Here is a 10,734-nt window from a genome sequence, read left to right on the forward strand (position 1 = left end):
CCATCCACCTTCTCCTGTGAGCCCCATGGCACCCACCTGGGGCAGATTTCCACTCACCTCTCTTCTTACTGCCCCTCTCCCCCAGGCTCTACTGAAATCTCCAGCCAGCGGGGCAGGGGGGCAGGACTGAGGGCAGCTAAGCTGGCTTGACTCAGACCAGGAAGTCTCTCCACCCAAGCCTGGGGTCAGATGTCTCACACACACACACACACACACACACACACAGGGCCCTCCCCCTCCTTAGCACACTAGGAAGCTGCCCGTTCCCAGGGCAACAGTCAACACAGACAGAAGCTCAGACACGACTGGGCTCCAACGCTCTCTGCAGCCTGGAGGGCCTGGTCCCCATTGGCCACTCTGAGCTCAGGATCCGGGGGGCCATAGAGCAGAACCCCTGCACAGCTCTCCTGGTGTGAATGCAGGAAAGCTCTCTGAGCTCAGGCAGGAGTCTCTCTCTCTCTCTCACACACACACTCTTACACACTTGCACCCATGGGAAGCCGCCCCATTCCTGGGCTCCAGAGAACTACATCAGCTGAGTACCGACTGCCTTCAACCAGGCCTCCAGCCTCAGTCCCGTCCACTGCCCCAGGAGGCCCTGTGGTGGGAAGGGGTCCCACGGGTGGCCCCCAGGCCCCGAAGGCCAAACGGTCAGCCCTGGGGGCTGATGGTGTGCAGCGGGACCAGCTGTGGAGGGAGCTGCTGGAGGCCGAGAGGAGGAGCCAGCAGCGCTGGTGAGTGTCCTGCCCTGTCCCCTCCCCAGGGCCCCCCAGCCTAGCTCAGGGTCTAGGAAGCTTCTGGAGAAAGGGAGACCTGGGGGTGGGAGGGAGTAAGCCAGGGTAAGGGCACTGATAGAAAAGTGCTTGGGCCAAGGAACGAGAGCCTGGACCGGGGGAGGTGAGGGAGCCCAGCATGGGCCCACAGAGTAGGGCCAGGTAGGCAGAAGGTGAGACCCCACTGTGTCCATCCTGGAAGCCTGGCATCCCTTTGCAATAATCCTTCCAGCTGGAGCTCAAAGGATGAACTGCGAGGGTGGGAGCTGAGGAGGTCAGGAAGCCGTGGCAGCAGCCTGGGGAGGGGCGCCGGCCCTCTGACCCGGCAAAGGGCGTCCCTTCAGGCATCATTCAGTCCAGAAGTCCCAGAAGAGCCGCCGCCATGCCAGGCCACCACAGGGGACAAGACAGGCCCAGGCCCGTCCCCATGGAGTCCTCACTCTCAGGACAAGGCAGCCAAAAAGCAACAGAGACACAGGCAAGAGCAACATGCAGCTGGTGTCAGGAGGGAACCAATGGAGCAGAATGGCATCTTGCTTTTCTAGGGGCTCATGGAGGCCTGGCTGGGGAGGTGGCACTCAGGCTGGGACCCGAGTATGAGAAGGGCCATGGAAGAGTTTGGTGTATTAAAAAAAGCAACAACATAAAGACCATGCGTGTGGCTGGGGTGGTCAGGAAGGGGACAAGAGCCTCAGGGTGGGGAGTAGGAGGAGGCAGCCGGGCAGTAACCCAAGTCCCAATAACTTTTTTTCGAATGTCATGGGACACCCTGGAGGGTCTTAAGCAAGAAGCTGACTGGAGCTAGTTTACAGTCTAAGTGACCAGTCTGGCTGCTGTGTCTGGAACACATCGAAGTGGTGGGGGAGGGGCAGCGGGGACAGGGCCAAGTGACATTTAAGAAACTGGCGGCAGCCGGGCGAGTCCATGGTGGCCTGAGCTGGGGACCGGTGGGAGAATTCAAGCGAGATTTTGGTGGTAGAATTAGAATTGCTGACGGATGGATTGGAGTTGGAGAGATGGAGTGTGTGTGTGTTAGGGTACAGGGGACATTTACAAAGACAGGGTGCCCCTGGTGCTGTGACTCTAGGTCATGGTGTTTGTAGTCTATGTGGATTGGGGCAGAGAAACCTTTTTTTCTTTTAAGTCTTGGAGAATTATTTGACTTTTTAAAAATAGATTAAAAATGAAACTGCCAGCACAGATAACGCCGTTCTTCTCAGTATCACTTCCCCACACCACCACCCACCTTCCTCTGCCGGATGCCCTGGAAGGTTACCAAGCTTTGTGGAAATGAAAGCTGGCTTTTCTTCACAAAAGCCCAGCAGACCAACCCCCACCCCCACCTGTCCCCCGCCACACCCGACCCCACCCTGGCGGAGGCAGGGGATGAGATGGCTTCCGGTTTCCTGATCCACCTGCCACACCCTCTGCAATCAGACTTTCCTCTCTGTTGAAATGTTGATCCTTGGAGTTTGTTCCACTTAATGATTGTAGTTCCTCCATGATGTAATATACGCATTTGTGGCAGCAACTTATTCCCTTGAAATGGAGTGAAAGTGTTAGTCATGTAGTCATGTCCGACTCTGAGACCCCAGGGACTGTAGCCCGTCAGGCCCCTCCGTCCGTGGGATTCTCCAGGCAAGAATCCTGGAGTGGGTTGCCATTTCCTCCTCCAGGGGATCTTCCTGACCCAGGGATTGAACCCGGGCCTCCTGTGTTGCAGGCAGATTCTTTACCTTCTGAGTGACCCTGTTAAAATGATGGTGAAAACGTCGGAGGATCACACTGTCATCGTGTTTTCCTTTCCAGGGCTCAGAACTGGAGTTTCCTGAAAGACTATGACCCCATGGTAAGACAAACCATGCTCCCATCTGAAATGCTTGCACTTGGAGTGTTTATTCATGCACCTCATGTTTACTGAGGACCTGCTGGGTGCTAGATGCTGGAATGTACAGAGATGAATAAAATGCAACCTTGTTTCCAGAAACCCTGGATTTGATGGGAAAGAAAATACTTCTTAGAGCATTTAGAAATGGATTTTCCCCAGTGTTCCTTGACTGCAGTGAGATGAACTCACTGGAACTGGTCGGTACCAGCTGCTGACATGTTTCTCTCGGTCCGACGGTGTCAGCAAGATAGAGTGAGGTGAGGTTGGCCCCACAGAGAGGATGAGTCTGAGTGAACACATTTGTAAACAAATTCCCTGCATCTAATATCACCAGCTCGAATCCATCCTCCATGTGGCTACCAGAGTGACTTTTCTAAACTGCAAAACTCTCTCTCTCTCCCTGGTTTAAAATCCTTCCATAAATCTGCATTTTCCAAGACGGTTTTGGTTTACAACACTTCCCATGATCCAGCCCTGCCTCCTCCCCTTCCTTGCTCACTCCACACTCTCTTTTATGCCCTTCCCACTTCATTAGACTAATGGCCTCCTATTCATCCTTCAAGGCCCCACCCAAGAGGCCCCTTCCTGGCAAGCATGGCCAGATCACCATATTCTTCGCTCCCCAGCACATCTCACCCATTCCTTGGGTACATCGTGCAATGAGCAATCTTACCTGGCCATGGGCTCCCTCAGAGAAAGGACAAAGATGGCTTCATTGCTGAACACACACCCCCAGCTATTCTTTACCCCCCAGCACCCAATAACTATTTCGTGCTCAGTTCATGTTAGAGCAATGAGCAAATGAAGAATGATCTGGCTGATAGAAGCATGGTCAGAGAACCAAACTGGAAACTGAACAGTGTAACCAGCCAACCAAGGTGGTGGCCACACTGACACAGCGGCCCCTGTGGGTTTTAGGGATGGTTTGACAACTGTAAGACTAGACTTGTGGGGCTGCTTTTGGTCCTTAGATGGAAGATTTAGCTCACAGGATCTGAATTCCAACCTGGAGCCCCTGATTCGGGCTCCCAGGCTGCAGAGTCTCTTCCTGCCCAGGGCTGTGTATCAGCAACCTGACCCCTGAGACCTGTGCCCTGCCCAGAAACCCCACACCGTGGGGCCACCTCCACACAGACTTTCCCAGGTGAGAGCTGGGATCCTGTTTCTTAAAAACTGGTCCTGTCACTTTGATTTGACACAAAGTTAACCATAAACAAGGACAGGGAAGGCTTATCAGATTAGTCATAATCCAGACGTTTACTCAACGCATCCATCAGTTTACAGAAGGCACCAGGTAGCATGTTCAGGGCAGCACCCCTCCTAAGACCCCTCAAACTGGAAACAAGCCCAAATGCCCCCATAGCAGAATAGATAAGTGACCTGTGGAGTATTCATACAACCACACTGCGGAATACCGTGTAACATGGAGAACGAAGAAGCCGCAGCCACACACAGGAACACGGGGGAATCTCTCATCACGTAGTGAGAGAAAGGGGCCGGAGGGCAGAGACAGGATCCCTTTACGGTAAAGTTCAGAACCAGGCAAGCCAGCTCCTGGTGTTAAGAGGTCGAGACCAGGTCCCCTTGGAGGTGGAGACAGTGACTGAGGGTTAAATGTAGGCGTCTGAGGCAGATGGGATTCTGTTTCCTGTTGGGGGGCAGGGGGAGTTGGGGGGCTGGGTTGAGCTGGGACTTGGGTACTTGTGTGTGTGTTGCCCAGGGAAAGGGGCTTCGTTTTCATTCCGTAACTGCTTCCAAGCTGATAAGGGGTGTCGTCCCTAAATTGGTGAGGCAACATAATTCTCCTAAAAGAAAAGGGGGGAATGAGAAGGTAACAGGCAGGAGGGCTAGGGGTCTCCAAATGGAGGAAACAGGCTGCAAAGTCAGACATTTTTTCTCTCTCTCTTAAGCAGCAGGAAGCGTCAGATTTTTGGCTTCCCTGGTAGCTCAGTTGGTAAAGAATCCACTGGCAATGCAGGAGACCCCGGTTCAATTCCTTGGTCGGGAAGATCCACTAGGGAAGGGATAGGCTACCCACTCTGGTATTCTTGGGCTTCCCTTGTGGCTCAGGTGGTAAAGAATCTGCTTGCAATGCAGGAGACCTGGGTTCGATCCCTGGGTTGGAAAGATCCCCTGGAGAAGGGAAAGGCTTACCCTCTCCAGTATTCTAGCCTGGAGAAGTCCATGGACTCTATAGTCCATGGGATTGCAAAGAGACACGACTGAGTGACTTTAAATATAAATGTAATGTGTGTGTTAGACTTAAAGTAAAAATTGACCAAAGAAATAAAACCAACCCATGGTACTCCCACCACGAATAGGGCAGCTTCTTCAGCCAGGACAATGGAGAAAGAGTTAAATGTGGTACCTCCCTCAGCCATTGCAGGTCAAGCAACCCAGTGAAGAGGTCTGGGAAGGGAAGCCGCTGGGTAGGCAGCCCTAGGGGTGAGAAGGATGAAGAGGGCGTCTGTCTGGGCTGGAGAGTTGAGTTTTGATCCAGAGCAGGGTCTGGGGTCAGGCCCCCAGAGGATGCTTCCTGCAGAGGTCACCTGCCCCTCCCCCTTCTCCTCCTTGCTCAGTCCTCTCCAGTTGTCTTTCCCCCAGCAGACGACCCTCACTGTCCCCCTGTCCTCAGGGTAACAAGAAGGAGCCCGTGAAGCTGCCAGACCATGTGCCTTGCTTCTCTGACACTGTCCCCAATTCCACGAACCGGGCCGTGGGCAGCCGGGTGGACACGCCTCTGGGGAAAACCCTCATCGGCCTTGACTTCTTCTTCGTGGAAGGAGCCCGGAAGAAGAAGCTGGAAGAGGAGCTGCAGCCCATCTAAGAGGAGGGCCGGGCGGACACTGCTTGGGAGCCATCGCCAGAGCCTCAGACAGCATCCCACACAAGCTGGGGGTTAGTATCTCTGAGCCCCACACGAGGTCAAGAGGGCTCCTGGCTCATCGTCACACCTGAGAAGGACAGGATTCGAGGGCTTGCCCAAGGCCATGTAACCGGCGATGGTGTGGCTTTCCTAGGGGTCACGGCCCACGAGAGGGGGCCATGCACATGGTCAGGAGCGCTGACCACACCTGCAGCCTTGGGCAGGTCACTGGAGCCTTCAGGCCATTTCCCCACCTGTGATGTGGTGTTTCCATTGCTGCTGTAACAGGTGACCACAAACTGAGGGTCTCAAAACCACACATGCATGTTATCTTGCAATCCTGAAGATAGAAATCCAAAGCAGCTCTTGCTGGACTAACTAAACTGAAGGCGTTGGTAGGGCCACATTCCTTTCTGGAGGCTGGAGGAATCTGATGCCTGACCTCTTCCAGCTTCCGGAAGCTGTTCAAACTCCTTGGCCCTTGGCTCCTTCACCCTCAAGGGCAGAAATGTTGTTGTTTTTTGGTTGCTCGTCATGTCCAACTGTTTGTGACCCCATAGATTGCGGCACACCAGGCTTCCCTGTCCTTTACCACCTTCCGGAGTTTGCTCAAAGTCATGTCCTTTGAGTCAGTGATGCCAGCCAACCATCTCATTCATCCTCTGTCACCCCCTTCTCTTCCTGCCCTCAATCTTTCCCAGCATCAGGATCTTTTCCAATGAGTTGGCTCTTCGAACCAACATGGCCAAAGTTTTGGAGCTTCAGCTTCAGCATCGGTCCTTCCAGTGAATATCCAGGGTTGAGTTCCTTTAGGATTGACTGGTTTTATCTCCTGGTATCTTCAAATCTCTCTCTCTCTCTACCTCCCTCCCCTATCTTTTAAGGACCCTGTGACTACACTTACCCACCCTGGACGACTGGGATAATCTCTCCAGCTCACAGTCCTTAATTTAATCACACCTACAAAACCCTTTTTCATGCAGGGTCCCAGGGTGTAGGACATGGACATCTTTGGGGAGCCAGTTTTCTGCTACCACATATAGGGATAAAATGGTTGATTTTGTCAGATTGTTGGGAGGGTTCAATGAATTACCCTGTGTGATTGTTTACAGCAGTGCCTGCAACACAGCGGGAGGGTGTATTTGCCGCAGATGCCCCTCTATAGGGAGGACGAGCACCGTCCTAATACTGTCACCCGGGAAGACGTGGGTCCTCAGACAGAAGCTGCAGCGAGGGTCGGCTCTCCAGTCGGCGTCTCCATCTCTTTCGTTACCCATGTCATGGGCAGGGCGGCCAGGGTGAAGCTGGAGTGAGGGGAGCCTGCCTACAGTGGATCCCAGTTGAAACGGTGCCGGCCACCCCAGGGAGCCCGTGACCAGGATCCATCCTCTGTGCTGCGGGGCAGACAGGGAGGCACCTGGCCTGGGCTCGGGCCGGAAAGGGGAGCAGGACTGCCTGGGGTCCAGGCGATGCTCACGTGGCCAGGGCTGGCCCAGGGTCTGGAAGGAAGGGCCACTCCCTGAGTGCTGATCTCCTGTGCCTCCCAAGAGCAGTGTCAGTGGCCCGTGTCCACTTTATGAAGGACGGTCTGGGCCACTCATGTCCAGGCAAAAATTGCAGTTAGGGCTTCTTTCCTCTTTTTGGTTAAAAAACAATGGTTTAGGGACTTCCCTGGTGGCCCAGTGGTTAAGACGCTAAGCTTCCATCCCCTGGGACATGAGTTTGATCCCTGTTTGGGGAACTAAGATCCCACATGCCACATAATGCAGCCAAAAATATAAAATAATAAAGGTATATTTTAAGCAAACAAGCCAGTGGGTTAGTCCTGCTCTTCCTCTCGGTCATGTAGCTTGGGCTGGATTTTCCCTCGCGGTGCAGATGTAGCCTTGAGACAAAGCCGCGGCCCAGGGACCGGGAGCAAAACAGCTGGTGGTCTTGTCTCCACAGCTGAGGAGGGGAGAGGCCTTGGAGGAGGCGAGAGGGGGTGCATAGGTGGGAGGAGCTTGTGAGGGACGCGCGCGCGTGTGTGTGTGTGTGTGTGTGTGTGTGTGTGTGGAGCAGAAGTAAACAAACAGAAACAGCCATCATCCACATTTCCAGTGGGAAGCATTTAAATTTATTCCTTCGTTTCTTCCTCTTGTGTGTGTGCTAAGTTGCTTCAGTCCTGACTCTGTGCAACCCTATGGACTATAGACCACCAGGCTCCTCTGGCCACAGGATTCTCCAGGCAAGAATACTGGAGTGGGTTGCCATGCCCTCCTCCAGAGGATCTTCCCGACCCAGGGATGGAACCCAGGTCTTCTGCACTGCAGGAGCCACCAGGGCAGACTTTGCTTCTCATAACAACCACCAAAAGTTAGCAGGCAGGGAGGTTATATTCACGAGAGGCTAAAATCCCGAAACTCTGGAGACAAAGCCCAGCTCTCTGGGCTTTCTGCTGTGTCTTTTGCAGGAGCCCAGGCACCGCCTCCTGAAGAGAGAGGAAAATGGACCAGGGGAGAGAATGGCCACTTTTTCTGACACTTTCATGGGCTTTTTTCAGTTTCACAGCTACCCTTAAATGTCACTGTCATTTACGTGTTTGGAGTCCTTTACTCCTCTCAGCAGACTTCAGTATCATTATGCCCTAAGGTGGAGAAAACTGAAGCACAGAGAGGTTAAGTCACTTGCCCAACAGCACACAGCTGCCTACTTCCAGAGACTGACTATTGGCCTGAGACTACACTCATTCACTGTACAAGTCTGGACCTCTGTAATCCTCCAAAACGTGAGTCCCCAGTATTTAGCAAAATTTAGACCTCTTCTGCTCAAGGACAGTCTTTGGGTCCTTGGAAAAGGGGGACTGTTTCCCAACCTGCAGGATCCTCCATCACCACCAAGAATAGGTCTTCGGTGTTATCAGGGGTTACTCAGGACACCCACTTCACTGCCAACCCTTGACCCCTGCAGAGTGTAATGGAACAAACCAGGCCTGATTCTGGAATGAGACAAGGTCACCCACAACAGGACACAGCCCTCTGCACTTGGAGGCTGCAGCCATCTTTTTCAGAATCTGAGACAAAACCGGGTTCCCTGTCCAATGTGAGGTAAAGCGCCTGGACAAAAGTCAGAGGTCAGTACAGTCAGGGTCAAGGTCACATCAAGGTAGCATCACAGGACAGCCAAGTGTACCCAACCGGGACTGGGCTGGTCAAAGACAGCTGTTGGTGGCTCCTTAAAGACTCGATCTGCATTTTCACTATAAGCAAGCTCCATTTTACGTTTATGCCCAGAAAACAAAAACAAAAAAGCTATTTCCATTAGAGAGAGTATGTCAAAGAAAGAGGCATTCTGAGAACTCCCAGGAAATGAGAGTAATCAAGGTTAAATAAGATGCAGGTGGTTGAGCCCCTGAAGACTGGCGGGATCCTAGGGGAGCATCTCTGTCTGCCCTGGGCAGGGGGCGGGGGCTCGGGCTCACCCTACCTCACCACTTCCCTGGAGCACAGTCACCGACAGAAGTGAGGTGTATTGGGCACAGAGTCTGTGCTGGCCCACTACCCAAACCATCTCCTTTGTAAGTATTATTGCCATCTTCTCCCAAGTTGGAAATTAAGCCAAGGACTTTTTTCACCCTGGCCCAGTCCTACACCACACAGCGTCCTCCTCTGCAGGGCTCAGTTGGGCGGGGGAGGCGGGGGGCCATATTCCTAGGACATCCCCAGCTCAGGGCTCCTCTGAGCTCTGAGCCTTCTGTGAGCCCTGAATCTCCCAGTTTCCAGGGGACCTTTACGGAGTTGGTACAGCAGTGCAGGGGGGACACACCAGCCCGTTTCTTGCTCACAGGTCCACATGGAGCTGACATCACGGGACCCATGGGGGTGGAGGCTCACCCAGGGAGCACTCTCGCCTGCCTCATATAATCTGAGGGGAACTGGAGAAACACCAGGCTCCCTTCAAGACATCAAGGTCATAAAAGACAAAGGAAGTCTGAGGACATGGCCCAGATCAGGGTGACCAGATCCCGAGTCAAACAAAAGCAGTTCTAAAGGACGTCTTGAGACTAAGTATTAGATAATGGACTAAATATCAGATAATATGGACTAAAGATTAGATATCAGCTTAAATTTGCACAAGGTGATAATTATACCTGGATATGTAGATGAAATCCTTGTTCTTACAAGATATATGTTATTTAGGGGTAAAGCATCATGGGTTCAATTCAGTCACTGAGTTGTGACCCATTCTTTGTGACACCATGTACTACAACACACCAGGCCTCCCTGTCCATCCCCAACTCCTGGAGTTTACTCAAACTCATGTCCATTGAGTCGTTGATGCTATCCAACCATCTCATCCTCTGTCATCCCCTTCTCGTCCTGCCTTCAATCTTTCCCAGCAACAGGGTCTTTTCAAATGGGTCAGTTCTTCACATCAGGTGGCCAAAGTATTGGAGTTTAAGCTTCAGCATCAGTCCTTCCAATGAATATTCAGGGTTGATTTCCTTTAGGATGGACTAGTTGGATCTCCTTGCAGTCCAAGGGACTCTCAAGGGTCTTCTCCAACACCACAGTTCAAAGCATCAATTCTTCGGCACTCAGCTTTCTTTATAGTCCAACTCTCACATCCATACATGACGATTGGAAAAACCATAGATTTGACTAGACGGACCTTTGTTGACAAAGTTATGAAGCATCATGTCTGTAACTAACTTGTAAATGGTTTAACAACAATAAAAATGTGGGTGGTCTATAGGCGAGTGATGGATAAAGCAAAGGTGGATAAAAGTGGTAACAACTGATAAACTTAAGAGCATGTAAGTGTTCCCTGAACTATTCTTGCAAGCTTTCTACAGGCTTGGGGACCTTCTAAATGCACGTATGAGAGGAATGGCCCCTGAGCTGATGGTTCGCCTACTGATGAGATGGACTGAGAACGGAGTCACTCAGTGCTTGATGCCAATGTTCCCTGGAAGGTATTTCCAGCCAGTTGCAGTCAGGGAGCTGCCTGGCTCCGCTCAGCTGAGGCCCGGGGAGTGGGGTCAGGTTCATGTGACAGGCTGGGTAACTGTGCGGACAGGAAAGAGCAGACTTCTTCCAGATGGGGACACTACTATGGGCTGCAGAGATATCCCAGTGGGTGTGCATGGAAGAACACCCCCCACACCCTCCTGAGGACACAGAGAAGCCCCTAAGGTCAGCCATCATGCCCGTGGGATGTCCCAGCTG

General features: G+C 52.5%; 1 protein-coding gene across 1 annotated transcript; it reads left to right on the plus strand.

Annotated features, from left to right (window-relative positions):
• Positions 1–263: 263 nt before the first annotated feature.
• CIMIP5 (ciliary microtubule inner protein 5) lies at positions 264–10,258 on the plus strand. The gene is made up of 3 exons (XM_086325606.1): positions 264–734; positions 2,583–2,622; positions 5,297–10,258. The coding sequence occupies exons 1-3, from the start codon at positions 493–495 to the stop codon at positions 5,486–5,488; spliced, it is 474 nt and encodes a 157-aa protein (XP_086181732.1). The 5' UTR covers positions 264–492; the 3' UTR covers positions 5,489–10,258.
• Positions 10,259–10,734: the final 476 nt, after the last annotated feature.

Source organism: Bos grunniens, chromosome 11 (genome assembly GCF_055505025.1).
Source record: "Bos grunniens cultivar Pamir isolate PY7600 chromosome 11, Bosgru_T2T1.0, whole genome shotgun sequence".
Lineage (NCBI taxonomy): Eukaryota > Metazoa > Chordata > Mammalia > Artiodactyla > Bovidae > Bos > Bos grunniens.

Excerpts from the sequence above, each read along its gene's own strand:
- CIMIP5 (XM_086325606.1), top strand. The coding sequence starts at position 493 with ATGGGAAGCCGCCCCATTCCTGGGCTCCAGAGAACTACATCAGCTGAG. Across the intron at positions 735-2,582 it reads AGGAGGAGCCAGCAGCGCTG|GGCTCAGAACTGGAGTTTCC; the intron begins GTGAGTGTCCTG and ends TTTCCTTTCCAG. Across the intron at positions 2,623-5,296 it reads TGAAAGACTATGACCCCATG|GGTAACAAGAAGGAGCCCGT; the intron begins GTAAGACAAACC and ends CCCTGTCCTCAG.